This window comes from Zootoca vivipara, chromosome 6, assembly GCF_965207765.1.
Source record: "Zootoca vivipara chromosome 6, rZooViv2.hap1.1, whole genome shotgun sequence".
Classification (NCBI taxonomy): Eukaryota; Metazoa; Chordata; class Lepidosauria; order Squamata; family Lacertidae; genus Zootoca; species Zootoca vivipara.
The window spans coordinates 7,881,953-7,902,512 of NC_142589.1; the positions used below are offsets into that span (position 1 = coordinate 7,881,953).

The following is a 20,560-nucleotide window of genomic DNA, read 5'->3' on the forward strand; positions in this document are numbered from 1 at the left end:
GCAACTGAGCCCCTCAAGTGAGCCTGTGTGTTTGCCAGGCACTGCCTGGTGCTGCTGCCTGTGGGGCCCAGATAAGCCCCCCAGGGGAATCTGAGAAGGGCTTGAGCCCCACAGCCCCCTTGAAGTTGGGCATGAAAGCCTACAGGGTCAGTTGCTGCATCTCTGTCCAAGAAGAGCTGGGGGTGGGGAAGGGCAGCTTGGCCCCAGCAGGACAGGACAGGACTTGCCTGGGGACATCTCAGGCCTCTCTTTGGGCCTTGGGAAAGGGGCTCTTCCTCTGCCTTCTTCCTCCACATCCCTTCCATTGGGTGTCTTGTCTTTGGACTTTCCAAACCTGAGGACAGGACTTGTCTCACCTTCTTTGAAATCGATGTCAGCTGCTTTAGGGGACAACAAGAGTCTGCAAAGCAGGATAAAAACAAGAGGAAATGTATGAAACTGTACATTTCAAAGAACAGATATATCAGCCTTGAGTTGCATGGCATTAACATTGTTCTAACCACTAGGCCACACGGACTCTCCTAGAACACTGGCACTGAGGCCGGGCATTCCACGTTCTCAACTGCCGTTGCCTAGCAGCGAAACTTGTGACCGTTTGAACTGAGGTTCCTGCATCCTCAGCATCTCGAGGTTGGCAGAGGTGGCCTGTAGTGACCTTCGCTCAGTCACTACATTAGAAGATGGCGTCCCAAAGACTCCTGGAGGTAAGGGGAGGTTGCCATGGCCAGGGGACTTAACTCTGGAACCTAGATTAATGGTCTCAGACCGTCTCACCAAGTTTGGCAAAGAGCTATCCAAAGTCAAAGAAAGGGTTGAGATTTGCCCAGGTTCTTGGAAGGGGAGAAGGAATGCCAAAAAGGAAAATTCAGTGTCCTATATTGCAGCATAGCTGCCAAGTTCTCCCTTTTTTTAAGGGAAATTCCCTTATGCTGAATAGGCTTCCTCGCAAGAAAAAAAAAAACTTGGCAGCTATGCATTGCAGTTGATTGAAGATTATTTTGAACAGAGGATTCCTGCTGATTTATGTACATGGGATTCTGGGAGAAGCTTCATTTATTTCCACATGCTGGATGTTATCTTTGTACTATAGTTTGGAGGGAAAGGGAGAAACAGAAGGAGACAAGAGAGCGTGAGCGGCTGGCCCAGTGGAGGGGAAGGGGGTGATGGATGGATCTGGTTTTCCTGCAGAGCTGAGGCAGGGAGCCCTGCTGCTCACCTGCTCACAGAGTCCATCGCAGGAAAGGGCTGCTCCCAGATGCAGGTGAGGGAGAGACAGGAGGCCTGGCGGAGCTCTATTCCTGAAGGAAGGACGGGTGAGAAACAGCGCCATGGGCTCTGCTGAGACAGGCCAGCTCCCTCAGGCCTCCTCTCCCCCAACTGTCATCGGGCGGCAGCCATTTCATCAGGCTGTCTCAGTGGGAGAGATGAGAACAGCATTCTAGACATTCTGCCCTCCTTGCCCCCTTTCCTTGTGTGTTGTATTTCTGTTGGTCAGTTTGTTGATTAATAATAATAATAATAATAATAATAATTTATTTATACCCTGCCCATCTGGCCGGGCCTCCCCAGCCACTCTGGGCAGCTTCCAACAGAAAAATAAAACACAGTAATCTATTAAACATTAAAAGCCTCCCTCAACAGAGCTGCCTTCAGATGTCTTCTAAAAGTCTGGTAGTTGTTTTCCTCTTTGACATCTGTTGGGAAGGCGTTCCACAGGGCAGGCGCCACCACTGAGAAGGCCCTCTGCCGAGTTCCCTGCCCTCGGTGCTGGACCTCAGTGGCCCTCGGTGCTGGACCTCAGTGTCTGGGCAGAATGATGGAGGTGGAGACGCTCCTTCAGATATACTGGACCGAGGCCATTTAGGGCTTTAAAGGTCAGCACCAACACTTTGAATTGTGCTCGGAAACGTACTGGGAGCCAATGTAGATCTTTCAAGACCGGTGTTATGTGGTCTTGGCGGCCGCTCCCAGTCACCAGTCTAGCTGCCGCATTCTGGATTAGTTGTAGTTTCCGAGTCACGTTCAAAGGTAGCCCCACGTAGCGCGCATTGCAGTAGTCCAAGCGGGAGATAACTAGAGCATGCACCACTCTGGCTAGACAGTCTGCAGGCAGGTAGGGTCTCAGCCTGCGTACCAGATGGAGCTGATAGACAGCTGCCCTGGACACAGAATTGACCTGCGCCTCCATGGACATCTGTGAGTCCAAAATAACTCCCAGGCTGCACACCTGGTCCTTCAGGGGCACAGTTACCCCATTTAGAACCAGGGAATCCTCCACACCTGCCCGCCTCCTGTCCCCCACGAACAGTACTTCTGTCTTGCCAGGATTCAACCTCAATCTGTTAGCTGAATCTGTTAGATTACAATAGAAGTCTGCCATTAGGGAGTTTCTTGCATTTGAATTCATGGAAGGCTCTCTTGGAGCCTTTTTGGCTTAAGAGAGGGGTACAAATGCTCTGAATCGGGGTGGCCTTTTGGGAGGATCAGGTCAAAGTGTTGTTGAGCTTTTTTTTAGGAAGGAAAGCCCTGTTTTGGGGGTTGCAGGCCAACATTATTGAACTTTTTTTAGGGGTGCCAACAAAGTTGTTGAGCTTGTTTGGGGAGTCAGTGATCTACCAGTGATCTACCACAAACATCACGTGATCTACCGCTAAATCACGATCTACCTGTTGGACGTGCCTACTCTAAATGAATGGATGGATGAATAAGGTCTCTAAGGAAATGGAGGACAGAGATTTTCAGTTTGTTTCCCAACCTACCTCATCTGCGCTTTCCTGATCAACACAAAAACATGAGTGGGTCTGTTCCACTCCTCACATTCAGACATTCCTGTTTCTCTTTTCTCATGGACAGGGAATTGATTTCGATGAGGATCAAATATCGGAAATCAGCCTAGAAGATGGGGAGGATCTTCCTCCAAGGTAATGCTATGCTAAACCCCCTCCCCCATAATCAATTGCTTTCAAAAGCCCCCCCCCCGCCCCCGTCCAATTCTATGCTGGTGGTGCTTGGGGTCTTTGAAGGAGGGGAGGCAATAAAACCTTTTTACACAAGTGCTACTCCTCTCTCCTCTCAGCATCCCAACCACAGGTTCTCCGGATGCGGCTGATGTTCCTCCTGAAGGCTTCAGCGAGGACCAGCTGAAGGCCAGACTTATGGATGTCGTCACCACGATGAACAGCGGGAAGAAGATGGTCCGAAGGGAGGCGCTCCGAGATCTTTCCGCCCTCTTGCAGAAGATCCAGGAATATGTGAGTTACTGAAAGGAAGCATTGCAACCAGGCAGGGCTGTCAAGGCCTTCAGGCTGCCCCTTCTAGCCCCACCCTTCTCTTATCAGTTGCTTCTCTGGGTTTCTTCTCAGCCATCGGTAGTGCTTCCTGCATCCTCCCTTGGCCAACTGGTGGCTATTTCCTGCCTGTGTGCCTTGGATCCAGACCCGGAGTGCAGGCAGCGGGCAGCAGAGGCCCTCTGCCATCTTCTGCCCATCCTGCGGCGCAAAGAAGGTAAGACTGAAAGAATGCATCCCAGAATGGGGTGGGGTGAGCAAGACCCCAACTAACCCTTTGGCTTTCCTTTGCAGAGACGCTGGCACGAACATCAAGGAACCCAACACTCATCACCAGAGCTCAGAAGTTCCTCAATTCCACCGGAGGACCGGTTCCTGAATTGTTCGTCAATGACTGCTACTCTCTTGCCAGGGTAAGTCGCTGTCACACAAGGCATAGCAGTCTCTCAAGCCACATGTTCTGGGTTCCGCAGAGAAAGCACCTGGGCTTTCTGCTCCCCAGCCCTGCCCTCTGGGCACCTCTGACCTTCCTCTCTTGCTTCAGGTCTTTGGCGCCTTTCTCCCTGCGGAGCAACTCTTGGAAGCCATGTCCTTCCTGGCCAGCAACCTGGTTCTTGAGAGCAGATTCAACCCCTTAGACATCTCCCACCTACTGCAAGAGTTCATCAAGCAGTTTAGCGACAAAGCAGTGGAGGTAAGGTGTCTGCAAAGGTAGGAGAGAAGAAGAATCTCCACCTTGATGTAGGGGAGGCAACCTCATGCCATTGAGTGGCCAGGACACATGTTTGTTGGGAGGGGCCTGGCAATGTCAGGACAAGAAGCTCAGCCAAGGGTCCTGAGAAACATGGGTTCAGGAACGGGGAATCCTCCTTCTGGGAGCAGCCTGGCAAGCTTATTCTCTTGGCCCACAATGGAAAGGGAACTGGTTCCCTGGAGTTGCCTGGGTCCAATACTCCCAAGGACCCTGAGTGGTACCTTTGAAGGAAGATGGCTGTGGTGGCACAGGTCAAGGGTCCCTCTTTCTATGAGGGATGGAGGGATCCGCCTGCAGGCAGCCCCGCTTCCTTGTACTCTCCCAGCAACCTTCTCTTTTTCTCTGACAGGTGGAGGTGCTGCTGGAGGCCTTCTATAAGATCACCCAGGGGCCTACAGTGGAGGGCAGAAACATGGCCATCTTTGCGTTCTCCATCTTGACACACCAGCATCTGAACAAAGTGGTTGAATACCTCCTCCAGTTTCCCTTCAGGTATGGAGCCCTCCAGGTTCTACTGGGCTAAGGGAAAGGTTGGCAAGCTGCAGGGCTTGCTCAGAAAGCCCTTCCTGCCATTTCCTCTCTCTGGGGCATGGCACCAAGCACAACACTGGAATCTGACCATTGCTCTTGTTTTTGCATTCACAGAGACTGCGAGAGAGTATGGAAGGAGGTTTTGACATCGGCCGACCAAGAACAACTGCTCCATCTCATGGCCGAGCAGCTTTACCAAAGCCCCTTGGCGGAATCTGCCACCCAAGTGGTAAGGACGAACCACCTGCTTTCTGGCTTCCTTCTTCCCAGGGGAATATCGAGGGGTTTCTGTATTCTGCAGAAAAGCAGGGAAAGTGACTTGCACCTCTCTCTCTTCCAGCAACATCTCAGCAGCCTGTTGCACGCCATCCTCAGGATGGAGGAATACAAGGCAGCTGTGCGCCAGAACTTCCCACAGCTGCTGATCGCTCTCCTGGGGATGGTTGTCAACTTCCACTACGACCAGGAATTCCTCGAGTGAGTAGCGTGTTGCAAAGGGGCCAATGGAGTCCTTTTCCCTTCAACCTCGGGGGGGTTTCCAGTCCAACTTGGTTTTCTAAGGGAGGCTCCCCTTCAGGCGACTGCTAGGGAGGAAGGATGGGGAAGGAATTTGAGTGGGTGGCAATGACCCTGATGGTAAAACTGGCCTTGCTTTTGTTACAGAGGGGCTAAGGAAGTTCTGCACCTCCTTCTCGGCACCACTGGAGAGCAAGTGGAGGCGGCCATCATTGACCAACTTTTCTGCCGGGAGAATTTCAACCAGGGGTTGTCTGCCATGGTGAGGTAAGAGGAAGAACACGGTGACCTTCCCCAATGGTCTGGCAAACAAAGCTGAAGGCACGGGATCGAACTGTGCCCCTGTTTGCTTCCTGCGGTGTCTTTCCCTTCCTTACCCACACGTGGTTCTCCATTTCAGAGCTGTCGGAAAGCGACGCTGGTGGATCCGTCCCATGGTGGAAAATATCACCGCTGCTCTCGGGGACCAGGAGTTTGCCGGAATGCCAGAAGTAGCGGCAGCTATCTACATCGAGGTGAGGGGGACTGACGCGGGAGGAAATGGGTGCAGCAAGGAGGCCCTGGCTTGGTTTCTGCCGAGTGTTGGGCTTTGTGTTCTTCGGCTCCCTTTGTGTCCTCCATTACAATTTGAACCTTGCAGCTGCCTTTACCTTCCATATTCTGTGGCTTTTCTCAAGGCTTCTTTGAGCCGAAGGACAGTTGCCTGTTTTAGTGCTCCTCAGAGTAGACCCATTGGATTTGATGTACATGACAAACTTTGGTCCATTCCCTTCAGTGGCTTTGCTCTGTGCAGAACTACAGGTGGTGGATAAAAGGAGAACCTGCCTCAACCTCTCATCACTGAAGACTTTCTTTCTCTTTGGGCCTCTTTAGCTGCTCAGCTGCCGTCTGCAGGTCCCCTGTCAGGATACTTTGGAGCACCTCCACACCTGGCTGTCACATGACCACCTGCAAGTCCAGAAGCTCAGCGCCAGAGGGATATCCCTGATTCTGGACTCTGACGTGGCAAGTGATGCTCAGAGGGGGGGAGGGGGTACATATCCCATTTCTAATCATGGCCCAGCACTCTTTTGCTGGCAGAATCCTGAAGGGCCTGTGAAACGAAAAAGTGTGGGGCCTAACAGACCTTTGAAAAGATTCTCTCTTTTGTGTAGGACCCTTCGCTTCTGCGGCTGTCGCTGCCGGATTTCTTCCCTGATGCAGAAGCTGATGTCTTCCCAGAGATGTTAGAGCTAGTAGACCAAGCCTACATGAAGATGCTGGCGGCAACCTACTGTGATATGGCTTCACATGTGAGTATTAGGGAACACAGGACATCACCCAGGGTGGAGGAGGAATGCTTTGGAAGAGGAAGGGTGGTGTTTAGCCTGGCATGCAGCGGAGATCTTCTGGCTTCGGGAGGGTGTTCCTTCCTCTGGAGCACCTTCTCTTGGAAGCCTGCCTGGAAAACCCAGGGGGAGAGTCACCCCTGCCCCCAGTCTCCCCCAGGAGGAGGATAGGAGGCTGAGCAGCCTCAAAACACCTCGGTGGACAGAAGAAAGGAAACTGATCAGATGAGAAACACAAACACTGATCTTTTCTGCCTACAGGAGGAAGCCTCCGTCCGGGCAGCAGCCATCCAATATCTTGGGCTGCTTCGGGGCTGGGCGAGAGACCAAAGGCTTCCCATAACAGCAACTAAAGAAGAAGCCATTAATGAACTGGTCGTCGTCCTCATTCACCTCGAAGACGAGGACGAGGTGGCCAAGGTGAGGGCCAAGGAGGTGGACTCACGCACGCAGTAGGAGGGATTGTTCTCAGGAGCTTCTGGGATTTTTTAATGGCAATTTGTAACCCTCTTCTCTGCTTGTGTTGCAGGCCGCAAGGAGGGCTCTTTCCCATCTAGCCCCACAAGTCAAGTGGTGGGCGCATCCCAACAAATTTAGCCTCCACTTTGCTCTCCACCAGGCCGCCAAGCATCTGGTAAGGTCCCTCTGCTTCGTTGGCAGCTTTGCCCAGGGATGTCTTTGGGGGTGACGGGCTCTTGTGCAACACTCTCAAGCCTCTCTGATGCCACCTCTCCTTTGTCTTTGCCAACAGAGCAAGACCTTCAGCAAGAACATCCTTCGGAGTGCTGCCTTGGCATGTACGAAGCCATCTGCCAACAGGCTGCCAGCAGTCTCCAGGGTAGCAGCTCTGCTTCTGGGTAAGTCAAGCAACGTCCTTCCCTGGTAGGGATGGACAGAAACGTTTTGGTAACAATGGCAGGGAGGATGGGCATGTCCCCAGGCCACCTGCTAGGTAGGGCTCCATCTGCGCCCAGATCTTGCTCTGAGTGCTCCCCAGAGGGTGGAGGCCTCTAGATGCATCAGAGCATATCTGTTCTCCTGCCAAGCTGCCTCTGTCTCCGCTTGCTTTGCACCGAGATGACGTCCCTTTTCTTGCCTTGTCTCTCTAGGTCATCTGGCTTTCCGGGATGCCGGTTTCATCCACAGTCAAGACATGGCATCCTACGGCACATGTAAGTGAGACATACGGAGGCCTGGGAGGGATGCTTCTGCTGAGAAAGAGCTTTAGGGGAAGGCAGGTTCCCAGGTGTATGTGCAGACAGAGGTGCCACAAGATGAACATGCAAAGAGGATTGGAATGTGACTTCATTGCTCGCATCTCACACACAAATATTTCCCTGCCCCACACCCTGGTCCTGGGAGGAGCTCCGGTGGGAGTGCATTGCAAGTTTTTGCCTTGTGAAAAGTTGATTCCTCCTCCCCAAGGGGAACCACCACTGCTTGTGTCCTGGTTGGGGTGGATACCCTGTGGACTCCTGCATCCGCCCCTACAACCAGCGCACCTCCCCTGGCCCGATTGCTGGGGCCACCTGACGGCTGTCTTAATATTTTTGATGGATGGCTCTTTTCCTGTGCATCTCCGCCTTGCTCAACCTTTCTCCCTTGCCACTCAGGGCTGGAAGAGATGCAGCAGCACGAGGAAGAAGGGCTCAGGCGGACAGGGAGGAGCTGCCTGAACATCATGCAGCGGGCCTATAAACATCGGCAGAAAGGCAGGGTCCGGCGCCTTGTGAGGAGGCTGCTCTGCTGTATTCACAGGGAACCTTACCCGCAGGACTTCCTGAGCTGCATGCCAGGTGAGTGAGGCATCTGGTGGGCTATTTGGACATCTGGTGGGCTCTTGGGAGGTGACATTTCTCAAGGAGCCCCTTTCTCCTCCTGACAGAACATCCGCAGTAGCGCCAGGCCAAGGCAACATGAGCATCAGAGTTGTGATACCATCTTCTGCTCTCCGTGGGATCCAGCCTGGATCAGCGCCAGGAACATCAAGGCCATCAGGATTGACCAAGAGGAGTGGTGCTGCCCTCACGACCCTCCGTACATAGCGGTAGGAAACCTTTTGTTGTTGTTGTCTTTTTTGTTTTGATTGTTGATTTTTTTTATTGATTGATTTTAAAACAAACCCACCCTGCAAATCAAACAGCACCCACCCAATTTAAAGCCCCATCCTTGTTATGTCATGTTAACTGGTCCACAATCTGGTCTCGCCCCATAAGTGTCGCCCCCAAAGGGACGATCTTTCCTTTGTTGTTTTCCCTTAGTTGGGGTTCCTGCCCCCAGGACAGGCAGGCTTTTTGGAGCTCCCCCAGTCGCTGGTGTACGCCCAGGGTCCGGTTCCTTGCAGGACTCTCTGCCGTCCTCTCCAGTCCTCCCCAGCAGCAAATTTCTTCCATTTCTTTGCTCATTCACCAAGAGCGGGGATTGTTAGGGGCGGGGGCAATAAGAGGGTCTAACATTCATGAGATTTAGTACCCTTTCTAACAGAATCTCTTTTCTCTCTTTCCTGCATGGAACAAAACCGCGATGGGAAACGGCGGCCTATCTGCTGGAGCCTGGGAGGAGACGTCCGGAGAAAAGAAGACCCCTGCAAGAATGTCATCAGCCGCGAAAGGAGCTGCCCTGAAGACGACACCTGCAACATCGACCCTCCACCTGGCAGTGAATTTCAGGACTGGACACTTTCTATTGACTCTTTCGGGACTTAAAACATCAAGCAGGACTTTCTTTAGTAAGATAGGTTGAAATGGATGTATAGAATAGGATAGGCAAAACAGGGAGCATTCAAGGTTACGAGATAGCGTTTTGTATATTATTTTTGTTCCTTCTTTCTTTGTTCTCCCCCCCCACTTCCCCCCTTTGTATCACTTTATTTCTTTATAATTGTAATTCTCTTATTAAAAATATTTTTAAAAGGGTAAATACGGATCTTATGGTTTTTGTTAAAATGTGTAAAAATATCATTTTGTAAAAAATGAATAAATAATATTTTTGTTAAAAAGAGAAACAGGTGTTTGTGTTTGTGAAAAGTAAGCTAGTAAGGGAAATCTCTACACTCCACACACTTCCCTGGAGGGATGCCCATCATCCCAAAATGGAGACATAGAGGCTGGTGGCTGGGGTTGCGTCTGGTGAGTTGGGAATCTGGAGAGGCAGGAGATTGTCTTGCTCTGAGTTGGACCCAGAACTTTGGCCTGGGGCATCCCTGGGAAGCTAAGGGGGAAGCAAGATCAGTTGGAGGGTTAATGCCGTGAAACGCTTGATCCTGGCATTTATTTATGTGCAGGCAAAGCCTAATATCCCAAAGTCTTCATTCCAGGGAAACTGAACCCAGGCTAAGCACAGGCACCCCTGGAGTCGTCTGCTGCTCAGAGATGGGAGTGTTCACAACCTTCTCTTTTCACCATCCTGCCCCACTTCCTCATCAGTTCTCTCCAAATACTTCTCACCTGAAACCTCCAGTGGCTGAGACAAGATCCAAGCTATGGGAACTCATGAGCCAATGTTAAGAAGACGAAATAAGAGAGAGGTCCCTGCCAAAGTCTCCAGCATTGAAAGAGTCTTTTTGTTTGGGGGAGGTGGGAAGGGGCAATAGGAAATCTGGGCTTGCTGTCCCTTCAGCACTTCACAGCCAGGGCTGGAAACAAAGGGTTGAATCCAAGGCTGCCTATGGGAAGGCAGATTTGGAGGGTGTGCAGGGAGGAGTCTCCTGTGAAGAAGAGGGGGAAATCCCCTTGGGAAAGGAAGAGTGCTGCTGCGCTGGGGGAAGAGCAATGGAGCCTACAACCTGTTGCCTAAATCTATGCTGTTCTTCCCTGGGATACATGTTCCAAATTCACTCCTGGCCCCTGAAGGAAAGAGGGTCAGATTTCTTAGAGGCAGAACTCAGGTTTATTCTGCTGAATAAATAAGGGACAGACTCCCGACTTCTCAGGTCAGAAAAAGGGTCTGTAATACTTTTGGGTTTTGTAACATTCTCCTCAAGACTTTCAAGCGCTTCCTTTCTAAAAGACTATCTTCACCCTCCTGCATACAGTATTTCACTTGGTATACATTACAAAAACAACTGCACTCTGCACATGCCTACTGAAAACTGTTTAGCAAAGCAACAAACAAACATAACTTATAAGATCATAAGGGATACAATAGAAAATTGCATCTTACTTAAAATATATATATTTTACTCCTGGACTCACATCTTCTCGTGTGTTGTGGCTACAGTGTTCAAATGTAACATGTGCCTATTCTAGAAACCAGTTCTCCCCATTCTCTCACTGCATTCATGTGTCCTTGTTGATGCAATTCCTTCAAGATGTACCATCAAAAGTCCACCACCCAGATTTGGCTTCACGGTTCCTTATTCTATGTTCCAAAAGCATACTCTCGAGTGGGTGGGCAGGCAACCCCCACCCACGACACCTGCAACATCGGCCCTCCACCTGGCAGTGAATTTCAGGACTGGACACTTTTTATTGACTCTTTCGGGACTTAAAACAGCAAGCAGGACTTTCTTTAGTAAGATAGGTTGAAATGGATGTATAGAATAGGATAGGCAGAATAGGATAGGCAAAATAGGGAGCATTCAAGGGTGGATAACACTATACTGTACTAGATAACATTTTGTATATTATTTTTGTTCTTTCTTTTTTATCATTGTAATTCTTTTATTAAAAATATTTTTAAAGGCTAAATATGTAAACCATGGAAGGGGAGGACAGGTAGTCAATGTATAAATTAACTTACAGTTTCTGTTAAAATTTGTAAAGGGCTTTTTTGTGTAAAATCAATAAATACGTGGTTTTTTAAACAATAAAAATAGTTGCTAAACAATAAAAATAGTTGCTTGGCTTTTGTCTTCTTTGGACCTAGGCTGTTGATGGGGCCTAGCAGTTATTTTGCAGCCTGTTTTGATCCATAAAAAGTGGGTGGTCTCACGTTTCAGGGTGGAGCCCCTTTCTGGAGGTAAATAGGGCCTTTGTGGCAGGCTTTAAATTTTCAATAAAAACACACACAATCTTAGAACTTGCAGTGTAACACTGTTACAGCCAAGCCTCCTATAATCGCACACGCTATTCCCCTTCCCATCTCTTCTGGCAAGTGGCTGAGGCAATAATTTTAGGTAATTTAATTAAGTTTTCTTCTGCTCTATGTCCCGTGACATAAAGATGTAATGAAATTTTAAAATGCAGTAATTTTACACCCAAAGATTATTAACACTGCAACAGGGCTGCTAACAACAGAATGTCAAATTACCTGGTTTGCAGACGCATCGAGGTTCCGCCCCCCCCTCCTATTTTCCCTTTCTCTTTCCAGAGGTTTGCTATATAGGATTTACACTCTCCTGTAGAGGGTTGCTATTATCATCATTATTAGGGGCTTGAGCGATGATTTCTCCTTAGCAGGAAAGCTGCACGGCGGGGTGGGGGCATACGTGCCAAGTTCCTCTCTGAAAAATAAGGGACCGGACCGGAAGTAGCAGACCGGAAGTAGCGCTGCCGCCATTTTGGAACTGGGCAGAGCAGCATCAAAAGTCGCTTCTGAGCATGCTCTGCCCAGTTCCAAAATGGCCGCCACGCCAGAATAAAACGGGGGAAAACAAAAAAAATCTGTTTTTTCGGCTGGGGACATCTGGAAAAACGGGGGTTTCCCAGGGAATACGGGAGACTTGGCAGCTATGGGTGGGGGTGGGGGGGGTTGTCAGCTCTTTGTGGCTCCTGGTCAACTTTCTGCATGGATCAGGTTCCCCCCCCCAAAAAAAACCAGGCAAAGTCCATATTGCTGTGAGCCCACATCGACAGCCTCTCAGGGCAAGGTGGAAGGGGGATACAGAGAAACCAGGCACATTGAAATACAGTGCTACCTCGGTTTATGAACACAATTGGTTCCAGAAGTCTGTTCATAAACTGAAGCATTCATAAACTGAAGCGAGCTTTCCCATTGAAAGTAATGGAAAGTGGATTAATCCGTTCCAGACAGGTCCGCGGAGTACTCAACCTGAAGCGTACTTAACCCGAAGCATGGGTGTAATTGGTTCCGGAAGTCTGTTCATAAACTGAAGCGTTCATAAACTGAAGCGAACGTTCCCATTGAAAGTAATGGAAAGTGAATTAATCCGTTTCGGATGGGTCCGCGGCGTTCGTAAACCGAAAATTCGTAAACCGAGGTGTTCATAAACCGAGGTTCCACTGTATAAGCTTAATGGGCAAGACAATCAAGGTTCAGATCCCCACTCAGTCACAAAGCTCCCTGGGTCTTGTAGCCGGAGGTACGTTGCATGATTGTTGTGAAGGTGAAAAAATGGGAGAGGCAGGACTATCATACCCTCCAACATTTCTCCGATGAAAATAGGACACCCTATTCCATAATGATAAAAATAAACATAATTTTATTATTTATACCCCGCGCATCTGACTGGGTTGCCCCAGCCACTCTGCTTCCAACATATGTACATAAAAACAGAAGAAAACCTTTTCTAAAGGTTGCATAGTTACTTAACTCCTTGGCTGGGGGGGTGGGGGTCGCATTAGCCTCCAACATTTCTCGGGGACGCCCTAAGGAAAAGCAGGTCTTTCCGGGATCAAATCAGAAGCTGGGGTGCCTTCTATAAATCCAGGACTGTCCCTGGAAAATAAGGATATTTGGAGAGTCTGGACCATGTGAGTTCTGTGGTTAAAAAAAAAAAAGGCAGGACAGAAATGAAAACGATTGATTGGAATGTTATTTCTTTCCCCATGACATGAAATTCTACACCACCCAAAAAGCTAGACTATTAAAGGTGCAAAGGATAAATGCTTAGCATTTATCTCATACTATCATTTTAAATATATATTTTTACCCCTTAACGTAATTTTTTTTAACTCATGGTAGTAGTTTATGAAATTATGCATGGCGTAGGGTTGAGAAATGGTTTTCTCCCTCTCTCATAACACTGGAACTCGAGTCGTGGATATGCAAGGAAGCTGAATGTGGGAAGAGTCAGGACAAAGAAAAGAAGGGCGTTTTCACAGAGCACATGGTTATACGGTGGAACTCCCTCCCACAGGAGGCAGTGAGGGCCACTGCCTTGGATGGCTTTAAAAGAGGGTTAGCCAAATTCATTGAGCGGGAGGTAGTTTTGCAAAAGGAAAAAAATTAAACTTGGATGAAAGGGGAGCTGTTGGAACAAATCTGGCCTCAGAAATGTTTGGTATTCAAAGGCTGCAGCGCTGGGCTCCTGGAAGTTAAGCTGACAGCAAGCAGTGAGCTGAGTCAGCATCAATGATTTTCTTTTTTTCACAGTAGAAGCCACGAGAAGCAGAAAATCCTGACGAGGCAGCAGAAAGGCAGGGCCTATTCCTAAAAGAGTTAAAGAGACTATTAGCGGCCAAGGTAGAAACAGGACATATATTCTTTCACGAGGGGCAGGGGAGCACGGGGGTTTTGTGAAACGGCATGATTTCATTCCGAAAAAGTCACTGGTCTTTTGGATATAAAGAACATGGGAAGAGCCTGCTGGATGAGGCCAATGGCCCATCGAGTCCAGCATCCTGTTCTCACAGTGGCCACCCGGATGCCTGTGGGAGACCAGTGTGGGATGTAACCCACTGAGAGCAGTCAAGTACAACATTCCTTGTTTTGCTAGAGTGGACATGCAAGGGAATGTTTGGTCCAGCCAACTTCCTGTTCCTCCTGGCCTGGAGCACCCTTCCTTGGATGTGACTAATGGGTGGGCGTGACCTTTCCAGGCCTGGTAAAGGGGCAAGGCATGTTGGCACTCTTTTTCTTTTCCATCTTCTTTTCGTCCTGCAAACCTGTTGGAATGAACTGCTGGCTGCCAGCCAAGCAGCCCCCCCCCCCCAGATCATCTCCCTTATGGGATAAACCTGTTAGTATAAGTTGGTAACATTAAGCCTAAAGCCTGCATTCAGGGATCACACTGTGCTCTGCCTGATAGAGAGTAAACTTTCTTTTTATTGCATATGAATAAGACTGTGGTGCCTTTATACTTTTAGGAGGGATTCTAAAGGGGATCTTACCAGGAACATACAATCTGAGGGAGATTGAATTGCATAATAGTAAGAGGCTGCAACCGGATTTCTGGTTGTAATCTGGAATGTAAACTCTGCTAAGTAAAGGAACTTGCTAGCGCAATTTAGGAAGGGTATTAATAAACAATATATCCTCTCCTGCCACCCTGAACATTCCCACAAGCAGCAAGCAGGATTTGAACGCAAGAGCTCTCTCTCTCTTCCTGTGCTTTCCAGCAGCTGGTATTCAGAAGTTTTGCTGCCTCCGATTGTGGAGACAGAGCTTGACCCTCATAGCTAGATCGATAGCCTTCTCTAATCCTTTTTTCAAAGCCATCCACACTGGGAGGCTCACAACGGCCTCATCAGAGTGAGATCTACTGGGAAGGGTTGCTGGGATCGCTAGGCTTAGCCTCCTGAGCGGTTTCCTTTCTTTGAATAAAGAGTTAACTTTGCGGACACCTTGTGAGTCAATACTGACTTGCTCCTGAAATACCTGCACTGACACCTGGAAATGCCACTGAGGATTGAACCTGTGACCTTCTGTGTTCAGGCAGATGCCCTTACCACTGAGCTATGGCCCCCTCAGGTCCAGATTAAGACCTTTAGAGGCCCTAAACACTTAAAAGATGTTGGTGCCCCCATATATATCTAATTCAAGATAGAAATAATAATAAACCGTAAAATAAATTTTTTGAACTGAAACAAATGGAAAATAATGTTTATTTTTATATACAGTGGTATCTTGGTTCTCAAACTTAATCCGTTCCAGAAGACCGTTCCAAAACCAAAGCGTTCCAAAACCAAGGCACGCTTTCCCATAGAAAGTAATGCAAAACGGATTAATCCATTCCAGACTTTTAAAAACAAGCCCTAAAACAGAAATTTAGCATTACTTTTACTAATGAGACCATTGATCCATAAAAATGAAAGCAATAATCAATGCACTGTAAGGTAAAATAAATAAGAAAGTATTATACAGTAGATAGTAAAAATTAACATTAATTGTTTTTCTTACCTGCACTGCTGACAGACATTGTTTGGATGGGGGGGGGGGCTTTTATCCATTTCCGCAGTCACACAATCAATCAATCAGTAGCAAAAACAAACCGAAAAAGCCTCAAAAACAAAAACACAAAATAAATAGCAAAAAAAGAAAAGCACCAAACTTAATCCGTTCCAGAAGTCCATTTGACATCCAGAATGTTTGAAAACCAAGGCACACTTCTGATTGGTCAAGGCGCCCTGGAAACAATAGCTGCCAGCCGCATCGGATGTTCGGTTTCTGAAAAATGTTCGAAAACCAGAACACTTTCTTCCAGGTTTTTGGCATTTGGGAACCTAGGTGTTTGAATACCAAGGTGTTTGAGAACCAAAGTACCATTGTACTTCCACTTTCTTTATATTGGGGGGGGGGCGGCGGAGGACGACTTCTGCTTTTTCCAATTGCAAAGTCTTTGATCAGATCCTTAAAACTAATCTTATGCAACACAACTGCTTCTAAGCAGAGATAAGGCACCCAGCCTGCCTTGTTGCATAGGTGTTCTGTTGGGATTTTTTTAATATACTTCAACTGAGAAAATAAATGAATACATGGCTGAGCAATTTGTGACCATTGATGTTAAAAATCCGGCCGTGGGAAATTTCTGTGGTGGCCCCTTTCCCTTGCTGCCCTCAGCCCGTGCTTATTTCACTTAATGGTTCGCCCACCCCTGGGCCCCCTTCTCGTACCTTGACAACTCCTGACTCTAGTGTCGGCAGCGGCTGGCAATGTGATCTAGAATTGCAGCCCTGCAGGGCGTCCTAAATCATGGAAGATCTCAAGGCACCTGTTTCTCTTTCCAGTCTGCGGTGGTGTTTATTTATTCATTTTCCTGCTCAGAAATCATCCAAGCCATACTTGCAAAACAAAAGTGAGAAAGGGGGGGGGGGAGAGAGAGAGAGAGAGAGAGAGAGAGAGAGAGAGAGAGAGAGAGAGAGAGAGAGAGAGAGAGAGAGGCGGAGAGAAGTCAATACAAGACCCCAAATTGCCTTCCTGTGAATTTAAAATTGCTTCATAAATTACTTTCATGGCAGTAACTGTATTCCCTCTCCCTCTTTCCACTGATCTTTCTCTCTCTCACACACACACCCTGTTCCTTCCCCCTGCCCTCATCTCCTTTCTTTATATCTGGTCCTTCCTGCTAATGAGTTTAAGGTTTCCTTTTTAATAAACCTTGCATAGGCATTTCTCACTATCTGGGAGTCTTCATCAATCTAAGAATGCCTTCTTCAGCTGAGCCAGACCCTTCCTGAAGTCTGCTGGAGTCCATAAAGCATGAGGCTCACGTACGACGACTCCACCAACTGCCAACGCCAAGGAGAATTCAGTAATGAAAAGGCTTTATAAATCAATAGAGCTGAATTGAAGAGCCCCAGCATCATTTCAGCTGGGGGGGGGGCTACGGGCTGCTTTTAGCAGCAGAGGGAGCTCGGGAAGAGGACAAGGGGGGACTTGGACCTTCCTGAATTGTTCACGAGTCCAGAAAATTGTAAGGGATTTGCAATCCTTGACTTCTCCAGGTGGGGCTGGGAACGTTCCCTCCTGAAATCCTGGATAGCTGCCTCTAGTCACTGGAGTGCTGAGCTAGACAGGTCAATGACCTGACTCAGTATAAAACTGCTTCCTTAATTCTATAGTTTGGATTTATTCTATTTTATTTTTGCCCTACACTTATTTAACACTGAACCACAGCTTTTGTCGAATGCAACAGCAAAGGTGGGTCTGTTTTCAAGGAGACATTCACCATCGACAACAAAAATAATAATTAAAATTTATATCCTACCCTTCCTCTCAAAGGAGTCCAGGGTGGCATACGTCAACAAGGCAATTTAAAACAAAACAGAACCACAGCCTCTACTGACTTTCATTCCAAGGAAACTGAACCCTGGGAAAGCACAGGACTCGCCAGAGTCTCCTGCCTTCGGAGATTTGGATGACAGTAGAGACAATGAGAGCCTCCTGGGGTTCCAGTTGTTTACTTAGGTTCCGTTTCCTTGGAATGAAAGTTGGCAGAGACTGTGGTGCCTTTAGGAGGGGCTCACAGCCTTAACATCCCAACAGATCTTGGTTCTCCATTAGCTGCCACAACTTTGGATCCAGCACAGTGCAGTGGAGACTCTGTGTCTCCAGCTTCCAGCCTGCTCCCTGCTCAGTTCACACATACCCCTCTGGCTCTTGTTCTAGGCGAGGGCGTAGAGGGAAAGGCCCACGCCTTAGCCTGCAGGGTCCCATCACTCTTGCACCCTGGCTCATTCTTTGGGGATGCTGATGAGGACACATAAGTGGCCAGATGGGTTGCTAGGTTTCACTGTCTAACAAAGTAACCTAGCAACCTCCTCCTTTAGATTCCAGCCCTCCTTGGGCACAGGACCCAAAGATCTGGAAGGGACTCAGGACAACATCCAGACTGATGGCTCTCTAATAGCTGCTGATAGATTTGTGTGCAACAATTTTCTTTAACCCTTTATGCTGCAGGAGACCAAAGGTCCCTCTGGAATCTGTGGGACTTGTTCTCTGCTGGAGCTGGAATGCAAGCGAAATAATTTAAGCCGCCCCTGTGCCCTTTTTGCTTCTGGCATCCCCACAGCGTCACCTGGGTGCCTGGATTAAAAGTATCATTTTCTCTGCTCAGTGCCCTTACCCAGGAAGGATGCTGAGCAAAGACATCGTAAAACCAGATAGAGATGGACTTATCAGCCAACAGCTGTTTGCCTGGTTTCAATTACACTGAGCCACACTAATCTCCTACTTAGAGGTCTGTGCTTTCTCAATCAACTCTCAAATTATAGAATGAGACCCAGGAGGCCAGAGGAGAGACACTCCTACACCCCCACCAAAGGTCACTGAGTCCTTCCTAGCAATAGAATCAGCTGTACTGGGAGATTCCTAAAATGTTATTAATCCAGAGTTCAGAAGGTTCTGTTATAAGAATTTTAAGGCTCCAAATATAAATTAAATGTTCATAAGTTTACAAGGCAAACACATACATAAGTATATAAACCACATGTCTGAAATAGTACAGGAGAGCAATCTTAAAGCCATTTTGACTCTCCCAAACCCTTTTGATTTCCCAAATTGACCTCAAATATTTCTCTGCAAGGAGGAAGGAAATGGGAAAGCCTCTCTATTGCCTTTTGCTTACCTGTCTTAAGGGCGTATTTGTGTATGAATAGGGAGAGCCTGTGACCTGGATTCAGGAATTAAAGTATTTACCATCACAAAATAATGGCCAGGCTGCCCAGGTAAAGCAGTCAGTGACCGTACCGTATCCTGGCCAACAGGATTTCTGCTGTAGATTGCCTCCTGTGATGTATTTCTGCTGTTGACCCGCCTCCTTCTGTGATGTATGTGTGATGTTTTGAAGGGTGGTCTTCAGCTACAGGGTGGGCAATTTCAAAAGTCTATAATGTATAAAGGCTTGTGCACCATTGTTCAGGGTTCCTCCTCCCTCCTGCATGTGGTGAGTGAGGACCCTGTTGCAACAGTTGAATAAAGATCAGCCTTACTAGCCGCTTTGCTTCTCAATATTCTTTGGTTAGCCCCTGTTATTTTCTCCTACTGAGAGGGAACCCACTTAAGGACTTGTTATAAGAATTTTGAGGTCACACATATATAATAAATGTTCATAAATGTACCACGCAAACAGTACAGGAAAACAGGCCTGAAAACCATTTTGACTCTCCCAAACTGACCAGAATTAAAGTGATATCCATCTTGTTGTAGGAGTTTCCCCCACCCCGCTGAATCACACACACACATTTCCACCTGACTAGCAACTTGGGAGCCATAATCCTGTCAGCCGGAGGCTCTGCCAACTGGACATTTCCCCATCAATGGCGCCAGACTGCTAGCCATCTCATTCACAATGGAAGACTGCTCCGAACAAAAGACAGTGGTCAACTCTTATGAAAATGTTAATTTCTCTTTGTGTTTAGGACTTCACACCTGGGAGGGGTGAGAGGAGGACTAGGAGGTGTCAAAAGTGCTCAGATTTCTACCTTGAACCCTCCTTTTTGTGAGGTATTGATTACATAGCTGTGATGTAGGAATGATGTATTTTGGGGGTGTTTCTTGGTGATGGGAAAACTGATAAAAGTGGAGGTTCTCTTTTGTTCTGGGTTCCTTCCTTGTTCTCCTGCATGAGGGGAAGGACCCTGTTGCAACAGCAAAAATAAAGGCTTTGCTTCTCAAACTTCTCTGGTTGGCCTCTGTTATATATTCTCCGACCGATGGAGAACCCAGTAAGGCTCTTGTGTACCCCATAAGGGAATAAGGGCAGATTTTTGCTTATAACCCCATAAAGGAAAAAGAGCATGTTTTTTTCTTATAACAGTTCCATGCGAGGATAAGCCTCTTGAAGGATCCACTGCATTTCGTCTAGAAGCAGGTCAGGGTGATTCACACACACGCCCTGTGGTGTGCTTTATCTACCAACTCACTGTGGCCTGCTTATTGGGAGATTGCTTTGAACTTAATTTTTCAGGAGCGATAAAGTCACCCAAGGTAAAGGGGTGTTGCTAGGGGGTGGCTTCAGCCCTCCTTTCCCCTGATACCAGGTTTATGTACTGCAATATCTGAAAAACTCACTCATTCTCTTGAGTTTCCAGGGGTGAAGCAAAACTTATGGACTCTGCAGCACGGCGGTCATTCACATGTGAAACGACAAATCTATGGCTGGCAAATAATCTGCAAAGCATGGATTTGATTGTTAGCGAGCAAACGCTTGGCTGGCTCCTTCAGCAAACCTCGGCAGCTGCTGACCAAGGCTGTGAAGCAAAATCAATTTTTGCTAGTGAATGAATTAGTTCTAGCTGAGCTGCAGGGGCCAAGGGAGGAAGAAGCCCAGTTAGCACATTGTGTGAGGTCAAGTACCACCACAGCACAGACTGACCTCTCTGCACAACTCCAGAAATTTATCCTGGCAATGTTAGATGCCATCCGGCAGCCTGGATAAACTCCGTTTCTGGATCAGCCAGGTGCCAGCCAGCCAGAAAGCTCCGGGTCCAGAGAATCCTGGGAGCTGCAATTTGTGAAGAGTGCTGAAGGTTGTTAGTAGGCCCCTTGTTCCCCTGACAGCGCTACAGTTCCCAGAGTTCCCT

At 48.1% G+C, this 20,560-nt stretch overlaps 1 protein-coding gene across 1 annotated transcript; it reads left to right on the forward strand.

Annotated features, from left to right (window-relative positions):
* The first annotated feature begins 3,586 nt into the window (after window positions 1-3,586).
* On the forward strand, window positions 3,587-9,121 carry LOC132592383 (uncharacterized). Its single transcript, XM_088670982.1, has 15 exons — window positions 3,587-3,700; window positions 3,832-3,981; window positions 4,391-4,533; window positions 4,687-4,801; window positions 4,913-5,049; window positions 5,236-5,355; window positions 5,489-5,603; window positions 5,962-6,093; window positions 6,243-6,380; window positions 6,678-6,836; window positions 6,946-7,050; window positions 7,168-7,273; window positions 7,526-7,588; window positions 8,030-8,212; window positions 8,901-9,121. The coding sequence occupies exons 2-15, from the start codon at window positions 3,874-3,876 to the stop codon at window positions 9,119-9,121; spliced, it is 1,845 nt and encodes a 614-aa protein (XP_088527108.1). The 5' UTR covers window positions 3,587-3,700; window positions 3,832-3,873.
* The last annotated feature ends 11,439 nt before the right edge of the window (window positions 9,122-20,560 follow it).

What these genes read in the sequence shown, in the direction of transcription:
- LOC132592383 (XM_088670982.1), top strand. Translation starts at nt 3,874, where the DNA reads ATGTCCTTCCTGGCCAGCAACCTGGTTCTTGAGAGCAGATTCAACCCC. An exon ending in TTAGCGACAAAGCAGTGGAG is followed by an intron (nt 3,982 to 4,390) that starts GTAAGGTGTCTG and finishes TTTCTCTGACAG; the next exon opens with GTGGAGGTGCTGCTGGAGGC. An exon ending in ACGAGGACGAGGTGGCCAAG is followed by an intron (nt 6,837 to 6,945) that starts GTGAGGGCCAAG and finishes CTTGTGTTGCAG; the next exon opens with GCCGCAAGGAGGGCTCTTTC.